The following is a 19836-nucleotide window of genomic DNA, read 5'->3' on the forward strand; positions in this document are numbered from 1 at the left end:
GTCCTGGCCATGCTGATAAATACGGAAATTCCATCTTTATTGGCTGTATAAACATCTCTGTACATATAATTCATACATCATAGTGCAGGGCCTGAAGGGGGGCCCCAGCAGCACAACAGCTATCCCTTCTTTCCCCAAAGCCCTGCCCACTCTGTGCAAACCAAGGCCAACCGCTCCTGCTCCCGCTTTCCCCCAGGAGAAGTCACTGTGTGGGGAGCAGGGTCAGAGGTCCAGGGGTAGTAGACAAGAGGGCTTGGTGGGGGAAGACACATGGAAGTGCCAGAATCAAACACTGAAGCAAAACGGACAACTGGCACAGGCAGCAAGCAGGGTCAGAAAGGGGAGTGAGGGGCCCAGCTGCCCTCTGGTATGCTCAGCGAGGGCTTTGGGGTCTTGCCTTCTCTAGCACAGGAGAAACATGCTCTGGAGTTTCAGCCTGCATCCCAGGGAACTGGACACAAGGGTGCCACTGGTAGACCAAGGATGGCAAGGGGGAGGTAGGAACAAAGGCCTCAGTCTCTGATCCCCACATGACAGCCCCTCTCTATGTCATTAAACAAGAAATGGACACCCATTCATGTGTATCCAGCCGGGGGAGCTGAAGACTCATTCTCTGTGGAACTCTGGTGTGTGAGCAGGTATTGAGGGAGAAAGCCAGCTCTCATGAGAAAGAACAGAGACCCTAGAACAATCTTGGGACAGCAGTCAGTGGAAGGAGAGAGGGCCCGAGAGAGCCACCCCCCCCCCCCGGCCCAGCCAAGGGGGTGACAGCAGCAACTGGTTCACATGATGAGGACGGGGAACAAAAGAGAGAGAAATGCAAGGAGAAATACTGTGGTAAATTGGGGAGGGGGCTATCTACTCCACCCTCTGCATAGCCTCAGGCCCAAACAGCAGCTGAGACAGGGCACTCATTTCTCTCCACTCCTAAGGGCCAGTGGGGAAAGGGGGATGTGGAGCCCACTGGCCAAAGCAAGTGGGACCCACTGATGTAACAACACTACTCTGGGTCTGCTCCTGTCCAACAAGGAGCTAGAACCCAGGGACTGATGATAGGAGTGGCACCAGGTCAGAAACATGGGCACAGAAAGGCTTGACAGGGGCCTGATCTGGAGGGGCACAGTGACTGTATACCCTTGGGACCTGCCAGGTAAACAAATCCTCAGGGAAGTCAGGAACTGGGTACCTGGTCCTGTAACGGGGCAGGAGAGGGAGAAGAAGCCAGTGTACAGGAGAAGTCCCTAGCCACTCAAGGGATGCAGGTCCACTTTTACTTTCTCCCCACAGCTCAGCATCCCGATGGTGGGAAAGAAGCCCCCAGAGGGTACAACAGCATCCTTCTTCCCGATGATCTTGCCATTCCGAGTAAAGAAAACCTGGGGGTGGAGGTGGGGAGAAGAGTGGAGCAGGCAGTTCTGGCCTCTTCTCTGAGAATGCTGGAGCTACAGAGGCCTAAACCCCGTGCAACTGAGACTTGGGGTGATGCAAGGAGTCACCACAAGAGGGCGCCCTAAGGCTGGAAACCAGTCTCTGCAAATCCGCACTCCCAATACCTCAGTACAGGCACACACCCATAGCAGCACCAGGCCTTCCCCACTTCCCTACCCTGGCTCTACTTTCTGTTCCCACTAACACCAGCCCTCGCCCGGGCCCAAGAACCCCAATCCAACCCCAGACCCTCCACACTCACCACCACCTTCCTGCCCTCATGCTCTTGCTCTATCTCTTCTCCATCTTCTTCCTCTTCCTCTTCCTCCTCTTCCTCTTCCCCTTCCTGGTGCAGGTACATAACGTTCCGGACATTCCGGACCGCTCGGGCAGTTGGGGACAGGATCACTGTGTCACAACTGTCATCACTGTCACCTAAGAGGCCAGGAAACCTGAGCTCCTGTGGTACTGCTCCCACCCTCTGCCCAACAGCCTGCCTGGTCAACCGCACTCCACTCACCCTCACTGTCCAGAATGTAGTCTCGGGGGAACATGATTCCACAGCCCATAATGTCGCCTTTGTAACAGCGTGGCCCAAAGGGGTCCCCCACACCACTGCCATGGAAGATCTTCCCATCATCTGTTGGAGGGAAGGGAGAGGACACACAGTGAAGGAGGGGCTAACACTCTGCACCCCCCAGAGCAGGCCCTGCATTAAGGTGACATTTCCCTGCCTCCCTCTCTGGCCCAGAGGAAGGGAGGAGACAGGTGAAAGATGGAGAGACAGAAGCAGGAAGAGGGCACCAGACTAAAAGGGAGAGAGAGAGTGTGTGTGGGTCCACTCCAGGGGCTAAGGGGGAGACTCCTCAGGGAGCTGGTCAGAGAGGAGAGAGGGGCCAGGGACTGGATGGAAGAAGTGGGACCTGGAACTCACGGTTTGTTCTTTCTAAAGAAAGCACCAAAAGAAATCAAGCTGACCAAAAAAGAAAATGCAGAATCTGCAGGAACGGCGCAGAGGGAGCCAACTCAGAGGCCTGGAATGTCCAGTCTGGGCCCAGGTCCCCCACCCTTGCTCTGCTCCCTGGCTTTTAGGGCTTGGATGAAAAACACAGATGAGGAGAGAGCAGCTTTGGGAGGAAAGCAGATGGCAGCAGCGGAAAGTCTCTCCAGCCAGATGCTGGAGGAGATGCCACTTGTGCGGGTCAGGAAAATGGATGTCCCTGTGTTTCTACATCCCCACAGCCCCAGCTTTGCCAGGACAGCCCCTGCTTACCTGCATGATAAGCCACAGACCCTCTGCTCCAGCCAGGGTGCCTGTTCTTGGGATAATCCTGCACGAAGAAGGAAAAAGAAAATCTGTGGTACAACACACAACAGGAGAGGGGAGAGGAGCATCTGGACCTTCAATCTTCTGGAATAAACTACCGCCCAGATGACGGCTCACCACCACTGGAGCTTCACTCTCTTCAGGCACCAGAGGCTGTAGGGGAGGCCGGGGAGGTGAGAGGGTTCTTGGCTTTCCTGGCCAGGGCCACAGGCTGCCCGCACCCCACACCCCAGGCCCAGTGTGTGTTGCAGTGAGGACATACTAGCAGGTCCTAGGTCACACAGCAGACCCACACAACCATGTCCTTCCTCAGACTAAGACCCTCCCTCTGCAGCCTGGCCCCCAGACCCACCCAATAACCCCCAAGTGAGCAGCTCCACAGGCAAAAACAGCACTAGTGCCCACCTTCCGGGCCAGCCCCAAGGCGATGTAGCATTTCTCTCCAGGGTCTACGATCTCCACCTCGAAGTAGTGGCTACGCGTGCTCAGGGGGTGCCGGGCCTGGGCCAGCCCTACATCAACAATGCTCTTGCCCTTGCCCAAGTACTCCAGCAGCTGTGGGGGAAAAGCAGGGGAGTGGGGAGGAGGCAGGCTGACACCCACCCTGGAAACCTGGTCCCAAGGTAGTCTGGGCACCAGTTTCCCATGCCTGACACAAAATCCTGGCTGGAAAGGTAAAGGGTCCTAGAAGCACAAGGTGGCCTCAATGTTCTAGACAGACATGGAAGAACAGGGTCAGGCAGCAAAGGAGGCAGTGTGAACGAGAGGGCCAAGCCCCTTGCTGAATGCTGCACCCACTTGCCCACTGAGCCAAAGACCATCTCCTTGTTTTGGGGGAGACGGGGAGAGCAGCACAGCAATCCAAATGGCTGAGTGCTGAGAACCACACCAGGGCTCTCCAGGCTACGCCACCACTTCCCTTAATAACCCTGCTGGGAAAGGCACACCCAGGGCCCCTGAACAAAAGAAAGAGAGAAGTGAAGGCTAGGCTCAGAGGAAACCTGACCACTTTCATATGGGGCCTAATGGGGATGGGTTAGGTGCCAACTCCAGATGTTTGGGAGAGGGGAGACGAGCTCAGAAGCCAATTCAATCAGGGCTGGACCTGAAACAATTTCTCAAGATCTTGTTTTACTTGGCTTCAAACAGAGCTGATCACAGCTGGGGTCAGGGAGGTACCGAGGGGAGCCAGGGAAGTCAAAGGAACCAGCTCTACTCCTTCATATAAAGTGAGAGAAGGGAGCAGGCAGAACAAAGCAAGGAAGGTAGGTTTACAGTTCCCAGCCCCTCCTGGCTCCTGCAAGCTGAAGCAGAAGTGTGGGGCGGGAGGACAGGGGAGATGACTGATGGGCTTTTGAGGCTCTTCTGTCCCACAATGGTCCTGCCTGGGCATGATAGGGCGGCAACCCCCAGTCCGGGAGGATTTATTTATCAGTTGTCATGGTAATGATGGGCCTATGACTCAGCCCCATCCCCTTTTTCCCCCACCTTCAGCATCACCTAGGATTCCTTAATCCCTTTTTAATTAGCCAAACTACCCCCTAAGACTTTCTTCTACCCTCCCACCCTTCCAGCACTAAAGAATACACACTCCCTGGAGACCTCCTTCATGTACCCCTGGCAAGCCTTGAGATGCTGGCCTCTCACTCCGCTAAGAGCTCCTGCCTGAACAGGAAAAGAATTATGCTCGCCTGCACCAGCGTGGAAACCTCTGTCTTCAGTAGAGGCAGGTCCTGCCTCCTTACCACCCACTTCAGAGAATAAATGAAGGGACCTGGTCCCCTTCTCAGCTCTGGATTCCCAAAGTCCTGCCATCTCAAGTCCATTCTCCCTTCCTCTCCAAAGAGAAATGGAGGCAAAGGGTGCTAGGGTAGGGATGGGCCAGGGTAGCCAGAGATGGACAGGAGACCACCTAAATTCACACCCAGGCTGACTCCTCTCATTCCCACAGGCAGGGTCTTACACATCTCAGGTTACACAGGCTTCTCTATTTATACCCCTGGCCCCATCTGCTCCATTTGTCCCACTGCTCTGATCATCAGAGAGCGGCCCCTTGCATCCCCTTCTCAATTCTGGATACTAATGAAGACCCACACTGTTTGAATTCTGTTCATGGTCCTCTGAGTGTTCTCTGCTTGGCCTGGGTTCCTCCTCTGAATCTCTCCCCACAAGCTGGAAGGGATGTGGCTTGATGCACTCCACCCAGTCCAAGCAACCCCCAGCCCACCCTCTCCACCCAGCATTGCAGAACTGGGTGGGGGACCCAACAGCTGCCCTTGACCCACTCCATCCAACTGGCCTCAGCGTAGGAAACACAGTGTTCTCCACTTTCAGAGCCAAGAGACAGTGGATCCAGACCTTGATCCTTGGGAAAAACCCGCCCTACCATTCCCTCTGCCTCAGCCCCGAGAAAGGCAGTGCTGCAGTTCCGTCTGTGGATGGGGTGGGGATGCTTCTTTAAGCTAAAAGGCCAAGAAAATTAAACACACTAACTTGGGATTCTAAAACCCACTCCCCACGCCTTAGAGCAGTTCAGACAAACTGCTGAAGGCCTGAAAGACCAGAGCCCTGAACAAATTGCCCTTTTCAAGAGAGGAACCACCAACCCCTCAGGACAGAAGCCACCTCAATTCATCTGTTCCTCTTGGATCCACTCTCCTGCTCCTGGGCAAAGTCCCCCCAAGGCTTCCAGAGCCTTCTCAGAGCACTCAGAGGGACAGAGTGGAGAAAGTTCAACCTCCCTGGCAGATCCTTGCTTGAGTCCACACCTCCCCTCCTTAGACAAGAGCTATTAGGAACCTAGAGGAGAAGGAAGGTTTAGTCCCTAGAGTCCTGGTTGCTAGAATCTTGATGCTGGTCCCTTAATCTGTGTCTCAGATGCCTCTCAGTTTGAAAGAGAAATCAAACAGACCAGGGCTCATTACCAACTAGCCACTAGCCTTGAACAAGTGACTTTCACTTCTTTGAGCCTGTTTCTCCATTAGTACAATCAGGTTACTGCTACCTGCATCTCCAAAAATAGGCGAGAAGACTAAACAAAGTGAGTGTCTAGTACTTAGCACAGAGCCTGACACCCACCCACTAGGGGAGCAATACACATTTCTACCTTCCCCTAAATCAGAAATGGGGGTTATAATGGAACATGCCAACATATTAGTGCTCCCTAAACATGAACAGTCACCCAAAGCTACAACAGTCTGGAAATGTCAATCACAAATTAGGAAATGATCTTTCATCTCAGTCTTTACGTCCAACTGGAAAGAGCTTTGGGATCCCAGAACTAAGCACTATTTCCCCAGGATAGATGCCCACTTCCCAGATGACTCTACTACTCTAATTGACCAACTGTCCTCCTCCCAGTCTTTCTCTTCCAATAATGCCCAGTCCACAGGAATGTCCCTCTACATCTCTGGTGGCGGTGTGGGGAACCCTCTCCTTGGGACTCTCAAGACCCCCTGCCTCTTGTGTTCCCTCCAAACACAACCGCAGCCTGGAGAGGCCAAACAGGTGGACTCAATGCCACAGAGTGGAGGCTGCAGACCAGAGTGCAAAGAGCCTACTGTACACCACCCTCTCCTTGTACCAGGAGCACCTTCTCAGCTTCTGCTCTCCTGCTGGTATCCGCCCTCCTCCTCTTGCCAGCAGACACACTAATCCCTCTTGACAGGAGCAAGGGAAGGCTCAGTGCCCTGAGGGCCTACAAGCAGCTGAAACAGGAACCAAGAACATGCTCCCCATCAGCCAGCTCAGGCCCCAACACAGGTCTCCTCCTGGGTGGGGTGCATGAAGGACCCCTGGGAGGGTGAGGCTTCATTCACTCCCTTTGTGTTACCAAAGCTGTTGCCCTGTCACTAAGGAGCTGTCAGAGGAGCTATGAAGAGGAAACAAAGACAGAATGAGTCTAATCCCCCAGCTTTACTGACTGCCCTCCACCCTCCACTCAAAGCCTCACTCTGCAAGGCCTGAGAGCAGGGATGGGTAAGGGGCAACACTTCCATCTCTGAGCAACGCAGCAGCAATACTTGAATACCCTCAGAGTTCTGGGGAGGGGAACTCTTTACAGGGGAAACCGAGGCCCCAGGAAGCAAGGGAAGAACTCCACTCAAGAAAGAGCCAGGTCTAACTATACAGAGATGCTCAGATTAAGTAAACACAACTACAAATTAACAATGTTGAATCTAGGTAGTGAGTATATGAGTGTTCACTGTACTATTTTTCAACTTTTCTGTGTTTAAAATTTTTTAAAGATTTTATTTATTTCTTTTTAGAGAGAAGAGAAGGGATGGAGAAACACCAACTGGTTGCCTTTCGCATGCTCCCCAACTGGGGACCTGGCCCACAACACAGGCATGTGCCTGACTGGGAATCAAACCAGCAGCTTTTCAGTTTGAAGGACAAAGCCCAACCCACTGAGCCACACCAGTCTGGGCTGCTTGAAATTTTTTTTTTAATGATTGTTGGAGAGCAAAAAAGGTTAGGAATGGAATTTGTTGCTCTTCTTTGTGGGAAAAACCAGTGAGAAGGGAGAAGAAAGAACGACTGAAAGTCCAAACTGAGAAAACAGGCTAGGAGTCAAAGAGTTCCCAGACAGCCAAATAAACCACCTATGGAGGGCCTTGGCTGTGAAAACTAGACAGGAGAATCCCAAGGAAGTGGGGACTGAAGCCCAGAAATTACAGATTGATCTGAGAGGCAGAGGGCAGGAGAGTGGAGATGACTGGCCACAGGACAGCGGGCTCGGGCAGAAGATAACAGCACATATTAGACAGTGGAAAGGCAGTGGGAAGAGAGTCAAAGAATATCTGGGCTTAGTTTTGCCACCAATTCACCTTTTGACATTTGAACAAGTCTCTTAACTTCTCTGGGACTGTTTTTTCATCAACAGCATAATATGACATTTGGGATGTGCGGCTATCACAGTGACTAGGGTAGGGGGTGCTAGCATCCTATGTCTAGGAGCAGGGATGCTAAGCATCTTGCCCATCAAGGAACTTTGTCACCTAAAATGACCACAACCTTCTCACTGAGAAACCCTGGACTGGGTAGCACCAAGGCATCTCCCAAATGTTTATGGTCCTAAAGGGTGCTCTCCTGGGAACATCACCCAGGGCAGGAGAAACAGGCTTCAACACAGCAAAGGTTTGAGGTCCTAGCTGACTAAGGCTCCCCAAAAAGAGGAATGAAAAAACAAACAAACAGGAAAGGCAAAGAGGAGAAACAGCTATGCTGGACACAGAACTAGGAGGTACAGGCACAGTCCAAATGACCTCTCCTAGGCTCCTCCAGGTTGACACAACTCTGATCACTGGATCAAAATTCAGTGCATGATCACAAAGGAAGGGGATCATAAGCAAGAGGGGATGGGGGCCAAAGGGATGGAAGAAACTGGGTAAGTCACCCACGTTTGAAAACTGGGATAGCTGGCAAGATTAGAACAGAGAAAGGCACATGCCCAAGTCTGCCTCAGAGGAGCAAGTGCTCAGGGAGTAGTGTGCCCACCCTGCCAGCTGTCACAAGCTGGAGTGAGGGTCTGAGAGAAAAGCCAAACTCCACAGCTCAAGTCTAAGAAAGAAAGAAAAAAAGTCTTCAACACAAAGCCTGAGGGCATTGAGGGGGGAGGGCAGAGAGGAATGAAGCCTATTTATAAATGTCTAGAGGATTCTGCATCAATTAGAAAAGGTTGCCTGGGAGGAACTGGGAGCAAAGCCGGGACAGGTCCAGGCAGGGAAAGGATGCCAGGAAAACTCTTGAGGGGAGGTCAGAGATGACAGCTGGAACATCGCCCTGTGGCTCAGTCCCAAATTCAACTTTGTAGATGTTGTCAAAATGGTGGAAGGGAAAAAGAAAGGGAAGAGTTAAGAGTCAAAGAGTGGGCATCTGAGGCCTCCTGGCTCATGGCCACTGCGGTCCTTGGACCCTTGTGTCGAACGGGGGTACAGAGTATCAGACGCAGCAGGACAGCACACTTTCTGCCAGTTGTCTTGAGTTTGACTCACCTTGAACTCCAGAAGGGGGAACAGGGGTGGGGAGCCATGCTCATAATCCACTCCCACCCCCTACTGCTTCTGCTTTGCTATCAAAAGCTGAGCTGAAAAGTTTGGGTTGGGCAGAGAAGGCCAGAGGGTGGAGAAAAGGTCGAGCCAGGAGCAAGAGGGCAGCAGAGGGACAATTCGAAGTGGGAGGCCTGAGCAGTCCCCTAGAAGTCAGGGCCAGACCCCTGACTCAGCATCCATTCGCTCCCACCCCAGCATGAGGTACAGAGGGTGGATATGAAGAATTTCCCTTCTCAAGGTTCACCCACTACCCAAGAAAGTTAAAAATCCAGGGGAAGACTAAAGAAGTTATGACAAGAAGATGCATAAAAAAACAAGCGTTGGAGGGTTACCGTTCTCCCTGATCTTCACGGGCCTCTGTACTCATCCTTTATAGAGCGCAGGGGAAGACAGAAGAGACTGACATTGACGTGTACTCAAGGAAGATCTCCAAGAACCTTCCCACACAGGTGGGAGTTGTAAACACACCTGCCCCGCAGCACAGTGAGTAGAAAGCCTGGGCCAGCTAAGCAGAGATGAAGCCCCAAGGGGGATCCAGGCACCCTGTCTCCCAACCAGCCCAGGGGCAGCAGGCAGCACCCAATGCTGAAGGAACCAAAAAAGGCAAAGGAGAACTACTGCTTGTCCTGAGAGTAAAGCTCACAAATGAAGGGGGAAAAAAGAAAGCAAATCAACACTAAGAAGAAACAGATCAAAGAATCATGTCAAGACCCCAGGCTATCCTGCCCAAATTCCCATTTCCCAAAACCCTGCAAAAGACACTGTCCTCACTCCCAATTCAAAGCAATTCTACACATTTATCCGGCCCACAGGGGTCCTGCCCAGCGCTCCCTGCCCCATCTCCACTGCCCCTTACTTACAGTTCCACAGACTCTGACATCATGCAGCCGGCCCCATTCGTCCTCATAACTGTCCACCATCATGACACTGTCGTCCTCACGGCCCAGCTCAGCGTTGAGGTGCAGCCGAACCTCCTCACCCAGCGAGTGCATGCCCACTGCTGGGAACAGCCCATCTGGGGACATGGGCATGATGGTGGAGCCTACCTGCAGTGGGGGGAGGGAGGGGCTACCATCTGGCTCACTTTTCCATAGCTCATCTAATTCTCACAGCGTGCTTTTGAGATGATGCAAAAAACAATTATCACATACACTGACAGACAGAAAAACAGAGGTACAGAAAAAATTTTAAAGCTGCTAAGTACTCGTGGATGAGCAAGGTATCCACAGAGCTAGAAGGCAAACACCAGTCTCTCAACTTGCTGCCAAATACTTTTGGAACGAGGGAGCGTGCACTAAAGCAGGCAAGTGCTGTGGCCTAGGTGCCGAAGGAGTGGGACCTCTGGGCCAAGGCCTGAGGAAGCAGGTTTCCCAGGGTGGGAAATAGAGATGCATGGCTCTCTCTGCTATGTGCTCTTGTCCCACCTCTTCCCTACGACCTGTCTCTCTCTGAACCTCCACAATTTCTGCTCATCCTCCACTGCACTAATTGCCCCGCTGCATCATTCATCTGGGTAGTGTCCCAGCTCCCCCTGGGAAGGGGAAGTGTCTTCTCCTACATGTAGTAGAAACTTCAGATGAAACTGAGGCCGCTGGACTGAAGGAGATGGGAACTGAACCTATGGGTCTCTGGGCAAGCCCAGCCAGCAGACTCTTTCTAAAATCACTCCCACAAATTCTTAAACTCCTTCAAACCACTTAAAACAAACTTGGGATTTCCCACTTACCCGCTTCCCGTTTTTGGTGAAGAAGATCTGAGCAGTCTGAACATCAAAAGACACAGGCTCAATACCACAGCCAATCCGGTCCCCAGAGTTGCACTTTGACCCAAACTGGCGGCCTTTGGCTCGACCATTGTACAGCCTGTGGACATAGTAGCACAGACACAGGATCTGACCTGAGCCTCCCAACTTCTCCCCAGTGCCAAGAGCTGAGGCCTCATCTCACTGCTCCCAGGCACTCTGCGACGGCATCTACCTATGTCCTAGCATGAGTTCCACCTTTCCCTCTAAGTCTGCAAACCTCCAAGGGTAACCATTATGCCACCTGCCTGTCCAGATCAGAAAAGTCTATGAAAATACCCCAAAACAAGTGAAGGAATGGCACAAGCCACTCCAAGGTAGTCCTTTATATCTAGGATTTCCGAATCCATAGGAAGGGGGTCAGATTCCACAGAACACACTCACTTGCCATCATCAGCATGGTAGGCTACAGAGTCAGGCAACCAGCCAGGCTGGTGATCCAAACTGTAGTACTGAGGGACCAACCCCACGGCAATGGTGCCTCGGACACCGCTGTCCACAATAGACACCTGGAAGGAGAGCAGGACACAATTAGCATAGAAGAGAAGTGGGAACTGCTGGGGATGCAGGAAAGGGGAGTTAGACATCAAAGGGGGCTGAGGCTCAAAGAGACAACAGACATGGGCATCAGGGGAAAAGAGAGGGCACTCAGAGGGAGAACTGGGAGAGTGGGGTTCTAATTTACCGTGGTTGCTTAGAAAGTAATTTCCAATAATGGATAGGAGATGAAGCAGATGCTGGGCTTGGGTTAGGGAATAGGAAAGGATATGGGTCAAAGTCTAGGATATGGGTGAAAGTCTACTTAGATATGGGGCAGGAGAGCATGACAGGACTCCAGGGCACCTATCGCTCAGATTAAGCACCATGCTATTCTGTGCCCTTTCAACAGAAGAGTCCTGATGGAAAATTAAAAGGCCCAGATCTGAATCTAGTAAAAAAAAGTCCTTGGAACATATTAACCTCACCCCTTGCTCTGCCCACCTCAAAATAATTGCTGTCCTTGGTCAGGGGTCGAGAGGCAACATAGCAGCCAACTTCTCCAGAGTTTCCATGGTAACTGAAGGAGAAATGAGTGGAAAATTCCATTAGCAGCCTAGCCCAGATGTTGGGGGAAGGGCCTCATCTCCAACCCCCACCCTACAAAGGCCAGTACAGAGGAGAATCCACTAGGCCACACTTCAGGACATCCACACAGGCAACATAAGATACTTGAGGTCACCCTCTCCTCCCGCTGCCTCCAATCAGGATCCAGCCCACACCAGACCAATGCAAGCTGGTTTCTTCATTTCCAGGGGGCAAAGAAAACAGAGTCTCCCTTAGTTGCCTGTTAGGGGTCTCACAACCCTGTCTAACCTCAATCCCTCATGCTGCAGCTTCGGCCCTTTTCCTCTGGCTCTGTCCTCAGTGGAGCTGGAGAGCGGCTGGTCTCTATCCTCTGTACCAAAGCCCTTCGTAGATTGGAAGACAGTTATTCAGTCCCCACTCCTCAGCTTTCTTGTTTCCAGGCTAAATAGCTCTACTTTCTCCCCCCACCTTCAGTGACAACTTTGTGAGAGAGTTAGGCTCAGAAGGAGTCAGGAAGGGGCTCAAGCCAAAAAAAGAGAGAAAATAAACAGAAACACACAATCCAAAAGGAAGTAAGATGGTGAGTAGGATGCACTACATAACTGTTCTTCCCCAAACAGGAAATCCACTGCCTTTGAAATGGCCACTCTTCACCTTAAGGCAACCCTGAGGCACGGGCAGAAGGAAACCCTGACATCCATAGGCAACCCTGAGACACGGGCAGAAGGAGACCCTGACACCCATAGGCCCATTGGAGTCCTCTCAACAGGAACTCAGGCACCTCCCGAGACCCCCAGGAGCCTCCTATCTCTCATACGATTGCTCCCGATGCAGACCAGGATAGCGACTCAGAGACACCAGCAGAAGGGGGTGCGGGGAGAAGCAACACATGCCGCTCCACTCAGAAAGGCCTCCACGGTCAACAGCATTGCCTTCCCAGGGCAGTGCAGACAGTCCTCTGCCTCTAAAAAAGCCCTTTTTTGCCCTGGCCAGGTGGCTCAGTTGGTTGGAGCATCATCCCATATACTAAAAAGGCTGCAGATTGGATCCCCAGTCTGGCACATATGAGAGACAACAAATTGATGTTTCTCTCTCATGTCGATGTTTCTCTCTTCCTTCCTCTCTCTCTTAAAATCAAGAAAGGATTAAAAAAGAATTTTAAAGCTCTTTTTCATCTCTAAGATCTGGCGCAAAAAGGAAAGTGTGGAAAAACTCTCCTAAACTCTCCCACCTCAGAGTGTCTCCATCGACAAGAATGTGCTTGAATCTCTCCTGATACCGGAACGCCCGGACCTCCCGAATCTCCCGGATCCGCCGGCGCCAGTTCAGAAACCGGTAGTGCAGATTGAGGTCATCCATCTTGTTCATGAGAACAAACCTGCAGGTGGGGAGCAAGGGACTGAGGAGGCAGCAGGGCCAGCCCTTAGCAAAGCATCTCAGCCTGTTTTACCAGGAATGTGGTGAGAGCACTGGACTTGAAGCCAGTTGCCCAGATTGACCTCAACAATCTCCATCCTCATCCTCTCATTCAACTAACATTTCCTGTTCTAGGTGCTAGGGACAGGCTGTGAACAAGACGGATGGGATGCCTGTTCTGATAGGGCTTCCCTTCTAGTGTAAGGACGCGTAACAGACAATAACAGACACAATCATATTTGACAGTGGAGGAAAACACAGAATGAGGTGACAAATACGATGGGCTGAACTCTATCTAAAGAAGGTCTCTCTGAGGAGGTGCCATCTGGGTTGAGATGAGGAGCCAGACATGTGACAAGTCCAAGAAAGAGCATCCCAGGTACAGGGGACAGCCAGGACACGGGCCCTGGGGTAGAAGGTACCTGGCACCGTAGAGAAATAGAAAGGCCAGGGTGGCTGGTGTATAGGGAATATGGGGGATAATACAAGGGGATGGTTAGATGGCAGGGGCCCAATTAAAGCCATACAGATCACAGTGAGGAGTTTGTATTTTATTTCAAGTGTGATGGGAAACCTGTGGAAGGTGATATGAACTTAAGATCATTCAGGCTATTGGTTGGAGAACTGACCATAGGAGACAGTGGTGTAGTTATGAGATCGTCTCACCAGTTCAAATGAGAAACTGCACCAACTAAAGTGGCAGAAGTGAAAATGGAGAGTAGAATGACCTGGGTATTTGAACTACCAAATGGTGCTGACATATGAATCAACAAATTTTTCCTGGGAGCCGAAAGTGAGAAAAAGGAGAGGTACTTTTCTCTTCCCTTCCCCCAAACCCTGAGACAGGGGTTCCATCAAGGCCTGACAGTGCTTTGCACACAGTAGGTCCTTAATTAGCCTTGGCTGGGCTGAATTCAATCCCAAGCCAGCCACCACGTGCCCAGGGCTCGATCCGCGGTAGATACTGGCGCCCCAGACCTAGGGCATCTGCTTGCCCAGAACCCCACAGCCATGGCACCAGGCGAGCGGCCGCCGCATCGGCCGCCGCCTCCACTCCGGGGACGGCCTGGTCACCCACACGAGACGCAGGGGCAAAGCGCCCGGCCTGTCAGTGTGACTACGCCCAGGGTCCCCAAACCCAGCACCGGGCCGAGGGTCCTAACGGGATAAGCCTCGTAACCAAAGCGCAAGGCGCCGCCCATAACCCCGCAGCTCTCGCCCAAGACCCCTGCCTTCCGCCTCAGGCTCCGGGGAGACCCGAGATCTCTGGGACCCCGCCCCCGGTCCCCGCCTACCGGGGCCGCCGCGTCCTCCTCATCCATAGGCCTCTCAGCTCGCACTCCAGCTCTTCAGCCGCCGCCACCACACACATCCGGGTCCCCGCCCTTCCTACGCTTCCCAAGGCCCGCCTCTCGCCACCATCTCCAGCCAATTCAAAACGGTCCAGGACGACAGTCACCTGCAAGAGCCAATAGAAGGGCGCAGACAGGGTTGAACGCGGCCCGGTAAAAGGGGTACCTAGCGCTGGGTTGGGTTTGGTAAACCCGGGTGTGGGAAGAGTGGGAGGTGGCGACGTGGCTGCGCGCACGCTGCTGGTCGGTAAGGGCGCTGATGTGGCGGTGGAGGGGTGGCTCCTGTGCTGGGAGGGGCAGGCGGAGAAGGTTGCAGCGCACCGAGAAATACTGCGAGTGTTTCCTGATCGCTAGTGTGCGGCAGATGTGTGATGCCGAAAGCTTTGCGGGGCTGTCCTTTTAACACACTCCACAACGTTATGAAATGAATCTTACTTTTTTGCAAATGAAGAGCCTGAGGCTGACCTCCATAGTTCGTGATCTTAATGTAACCACATGCTTCATATTTTCCCGAGCTACACTATTACTGTGCGTTATAGTCTCCCGAGCTCCATTTCATGTAACCTTTTGCTCACCATGGGACATTCCATTCCAGGAGGAGAGAATTTCGAATGCAAAAAGCACAGTGGCATGAAACGGTTCAGGAACAAAGGGGTTTGGTGTGATTTAAGAAAGTTAGGTTGATCCCTGACTGGTGTGGCTCAGTGGATTGAGCCGGGCCTGCGAACCAAAAGGTCACGGGTTCGATTCCAGCCAGATACATGCCTGGGTTGTAGGCCAGGTCCCCAGGTTGGGGGTGGGAAGTGTAAGGCAACCAATCGATGTTTCTCTCCTCTTTCTCCCTCCCTCCCCTCCCCCTGAAAATAAATAAATGAAATTTTTTTTAAAAAAGAAAAGAAAACCCTGTTGGTTGGATTGTCATCCTGTTGAAAGCTTACTGGTTGGATTCGGTCTGGGCACACTCCTGGGTTGTGGGTTCAATCTCTGGTGGGGGCACGCACAGGAAGCAACTGATCTATTTAGGTTGAGTACCTACTGAAGAGTGTTTATTGTCATTCTGGAAAGGATTTCCGCGATTTCCTTCCATCACCGAATCCCTTTCCAAATAGAAAGGTTTTCCCCCCTCTGTATTCTCATACTAAGTAGTTTGCACCTCATTTATATCACTTATTACAATCATACTTTTATTATTAAAATCACCCCTGTTTGTAGATCTTTCTCTTGCTAACCTGTGGGCTACTTCACACTCTGGGATTTATCTTATTCTTACCATAAATAGGTGCTCTACAAATGTTGAATGAAATTAAAGTGATCATCTCTTACACCATAAACAGTGACTACTTGGCATACTGGAAATAGGTGATGAAGATAGATATAAAGGGGAAATTAAGAAACGTAGGTTAGAGCCCCAATTCTGTGACTGAAAGGTCAATATTGAAAAAGAATTATTGAAGCACATGTTCTCTTAGCTCCCTTATAACCCCTGGATTACATAGTTCTGCATAGTTACTCTCCCCAACTCATCTCCAGCTCCCTCTGTCTCCTTCATTTCTTCTCTTCCACCTCCTCTTCCTGAGCTATGGAAGTACTCCCAAGTGTTAGCTCAGCTCTTCCCAAAGGCAGCTAGACAGTGACCAGCCAGGGCAGCTCCCAGAATCATGTCCATGGCACACTGAGTCTCCTGGCTTCCTCCAGAAACTAGCTAGCTGGCTAGTGTCTGAGATACAGAGAGATGGCAGAAGAAGTTGTTTCCAAAGTGTTATTGATTGTTGATGATTCTACTGGGGATTTCCTCATCTTCAGGTTCCAAGCATGGGGCTGGCCATTTTGGTGACTCCACAGTCTGTTGGCATTCTCAGAATCTAATTGATAATTTGTGCTTGATATCTATTTTTAAAAGATTTTATTTATTTATTTTTAGAGAGAGGGGAACAGAGGGAGAAAGTAAGGAAGAAAAATATTGATATGTGCTTGCCTCTTGCTCACCCCCACCTGGAGACCTAGCCCGCAATCCAGGCATATTCCCTGACTAGGAATCGAACTGGCAATCCTTTGGTTCACAAGCCAGCACTCAATCCACTGAGCCACACCAGCCAGGGCTTAATATCTAAATATCTTTGATTAAACAGCTTTATTAAGGTATAATGGACATACAATAGGCCACATATATTTAAGGCATACAATTTGATAAGTTTTGCATATATCCATGAAAATGTCACCACAATTAAGATACTGAACCTACCATCACTCCCAAAAGCGTACTAGTGCTTCTTTATGATCCACCCCCCTTCCCATTCCCAGGAAACTTCCCATCCCCAGGAAACCACTGGTAACCTAAGCAAAATATACATCATGCACACACGTACGCTATCCTGCTCCCTTGGTCCTTTACCTTGGTATCTGTTACACAAAGATGTACTTTCCCACCTGAGACACCCTCTACCTTCCCCTCTCTTTAACCATACTCATCTCTTCTCCCAAACTCCATTATAAAGGCCTGTTCTCCGGAAGCCCTCTTTGACTTATCCTGTGGCCTGGTTTCCCTCTCCTATTGAACCCTGAACACACTCTGGGCCTCTCAACTCTGAGAGCAAGAGAAGGAAGAGGAGAAGAAAGAGGAGGGGCCGAAGGAATGAGAGGGCCAAGAGACCCCCTAGGGTGGTCTGGACTCATTCAGAAATACAGAACACTGATGAAGCCTTAAGAAGAGTTGAAATGCACTCCCTTCAACTCTCTATGCCCTTCCCCAAGACTGCCTTTGCTCCCACCAAAAAACAGTAACCGTTATTTGTACCAATTCCAGGCATGGGGATTGGGAGCTGGGGAGCCAGAGATGAAGAAAGTGTGGTATCCCTGATCTCAAAACTCTCACATTCTAACTGGAAAAATAAGACACACACAAAAAGATAAACAAAACGAAGATAGCAACAAAATACTGTGGATGAATGCAGAGGAAGGCAGAGAGCTGGCCAAGCAGGTGGGGGAAGAGATGGCAGAATTTGGTTTTGGTGAGGGGAGTGTAGGGAGGGTTTAATCTTGGAGTCCAGAGTAAGAAATTACCTCTGAGCACCAATTATGCTACACCTTCGATTTTCCTTTATCTCAGTTCAGACCCAAAGATGGGAAGCTGCCAGGGGTTCTGGGGAAGGTGATCCAACCGATACACATCTAGGGTCATTGTCCACAGGGCCACGAGTGCCAGATGGAAGCATGGGTTCTATGGGAAAGGTGGGAAGTTGGGGGGCATGGAGTACCACCAAAGGCCTTTGAGGAGGAAAGAGTCACATGAGCAGGATTGTCAGGACTGTGCCTCAGCACGACCAATTGAGAGGCTGTATGTGGGACGGATAGCAGAAACAGAGGCTGGAGACCGGCTGAGGTTATTACTGCAGTTCCCATCAGGCCCACACCAGACTTAGTCCATGTCATGATGTGGTCATTGATACTCCTCTTTGTCTTGTTTTGTTTTGTTTTGTTTATGGGCTATGCCACCCCTTGTCTTTCTTCAGACTCAAGATCAAAAGAGTCCAGGCAGGCACGTCCCCTCCTTTGCATCCTTGTTCTCAAAAGAAAGTCAGTACCTGGAGCTGCCATTGATTTGGAGGGAGAGTCTGGGTGTGAGAGATGCAGAAGATAAGGAATCAGGAGAACAGAAAATAATGTTCATGAGGAGGAGGAGGTCCAGGCAGAGTTTATTTATGGAAAAGCCTAAGTAGCAGTGTAACTGAAAGCAGGTCTGGCTGCCTGCTGCTACAAAAGCCAATAATCAAGAGGCAGGTGCTGATGTAAAGGAAAGTGGTTTATTTTCAGGTGCCAGCCACCTGGAAGATGGGGGACTCACATCTCAAAGCCCATCTCCTGGGAAGATGGGGGACTCAGGTCGCAAAGATATTTAAAAAGCTACACTGGATCCTGCAGGGAGCACAGCCATTTCATCCCCATCCCAACTTCCAACATGCTTTTCTGTCTTATTCAGGAGCAAGGAGCCTAAGAGAAAAGCCTTTGCCAGAATGGTGTGCAGGGCAAAATAAACTGATAGGGTTTAGGCACAAGACAGAGCTCTGCACCCTGGGGTCAGAGCTTGGGGCAGAAGGTCACAGAGCCTCTACAGATTGGAGGAAAGCTACCTCCTCTTACTCCCCCAACCCCTGTCCTCCCTACCTGTCCAATTTGCATCAGTGTCTGAGGGTTGCTGGAAGACCCTACTCCCACATGTGGTTCTAGGGACCCAGGGTAGGCCTTGAGGGTGGTGCTGGGAGTAAGGTTTTTTATTCTGTATTTACCTAAAAGTTCAGGGAGCCCTGACATTCTTGCTTGGAAGCCCAGAATTTAAACTTAGTCACTGCCCAGAGCCCTTGTTTTAGGAAAGAATGAGATGCCTGTTGCGTAACCCAGAGCCAGGAGGGTGTGGGCTGCTGAAGAACACAGTCCTTCTTCCTCCCTCTAGGAATGTAGGCTGGGCTAGGAAGGCTGGAGATGAGCAGGGCCTGGATAAGGGCCATGGCGGGGTGAGGAGCAGGCAGACAGAAACACCCAAACTAGTCACTGCTGGACACCCCTGGGCATAGTACAGCTAGTACAGCCTGTTGGATCCAGATAGCCCACTGGTTGATACTGGGTGAGAATGGAGTGAGGGATAGGTTCTGAGAAAGGAGAAAAAAGGAGGGTAGGCTGACCTGAATGGGGGTGGGGTGGGGGATGGTAGTGGTGGGGTGTCCTGCTCTCTGGCCACTGTTCCCAAGAGCACCCAGAGTGTGGGTTCATATAACTTTTGCACACACACACATCCCCACACACAATTTCAAATGGCCTATTCCTCACCATAATTTCAAATGGCCAATCCACTCCCCTCCACCTCCCCGGTGTTCAACCAGTTCTCACTCTCGCACACTTGCCCCTCTGCAATACTCCCAGTCTCCCATGGCCCCACCACAATACTAGGGTTTCTGACAGTTCATTCAAGTTGTGTGCCTCCCAGTGTGGCCTTCCTGACACCTGTTGTTCCCACAGTCACATTTCAGGGAGAGTTTTTCTTTCTCCCCTTGCTCTCGGTGTACCCATCAGCAGCCGATGCTCCCAAGGCCCCATTGTCCACCATCTCGGCTTTTTTCTCTTTTCATTCACCCCATCCCTCTCACAACCGCCACACACCACCCCTTTTCCGTCTACTTTTAGACTGCTATCTTCCCTGCGTCCCCTGTATCCTCCTGCACCTTCACACCGACTGGATTTCAGGTTTTCCTTCCTCCCAACTGCCTTCCTCTCCTCCTTTCACCCCTCCCCATCCTTCAGTCCCTCGAGCCAACTGTCCTCCCAAATTCCGGGCGAGATTCCCGGGAACAAAGCAAGAAAAATCGGAGTAATTTTGGAAGTAAACAGAAACTGGGAAGGGAG

General features: G+C 51.2%; 1 protein-coding gene across 2 annotated transcripts; it reads right to left on the minus strand.

Moving 5' to 3' along the window:
• Positions 1–697: 697 nt before the first annotated feature.
• SPRYD3 (SPRY domain containing 3) lies at positions 698–14499 on the minus strand. Of its 2 annotated transcripts, XM_090273238.1 has the most exons (11): positions 14386–14499; positions 12906–13052; positions 11591–11666; positions 10994–11118; positions 10535–10670; positions 9669–9854; positions 3161–3310; positions 2702–2759; positions 1949–2068; positions 1691–1863; positions 698–1376 (listed from the first exon to the last, which is right to left on the minus strand). In XM_090273238.1, the coding sequence occupies exons 1-11, from the start codon at positions 14460–14462 to the stop codon at positions 1242–1244; spliced, it is 1383 nt and encodes a 460-aa protein (XP_090129364.1). In that variant the 5' UTR covers positions 14463–14499; the 3' UTR covers positions 698–1241. The 2 variants fall into 2 exon arrangements, with proteins under 2 accessions (XP_090129364.1, XP_090129366.1); XM_090273240.1 differs by lacking the exon at positions 3161–3310.
• Positions 14500–19836: the final 5337 nt, after the last annotated feature.

Source organism: Furipterus horrens, unplaced genomic scaffold, assembly GCF_987537825.1.
Source record: "Furipterus horrens unplaced genomic scaffold, mFurHor1.1.pri manual_scaffold_4, whole genome shotgun sequence".
NCBI classification, from domain to species: domain Eukaryota; kingdom Metazoa; phylum Chordata; class Mammalia; order Chiroptera; family Furipteridae; genus Furipterus; species Furipterus horrens.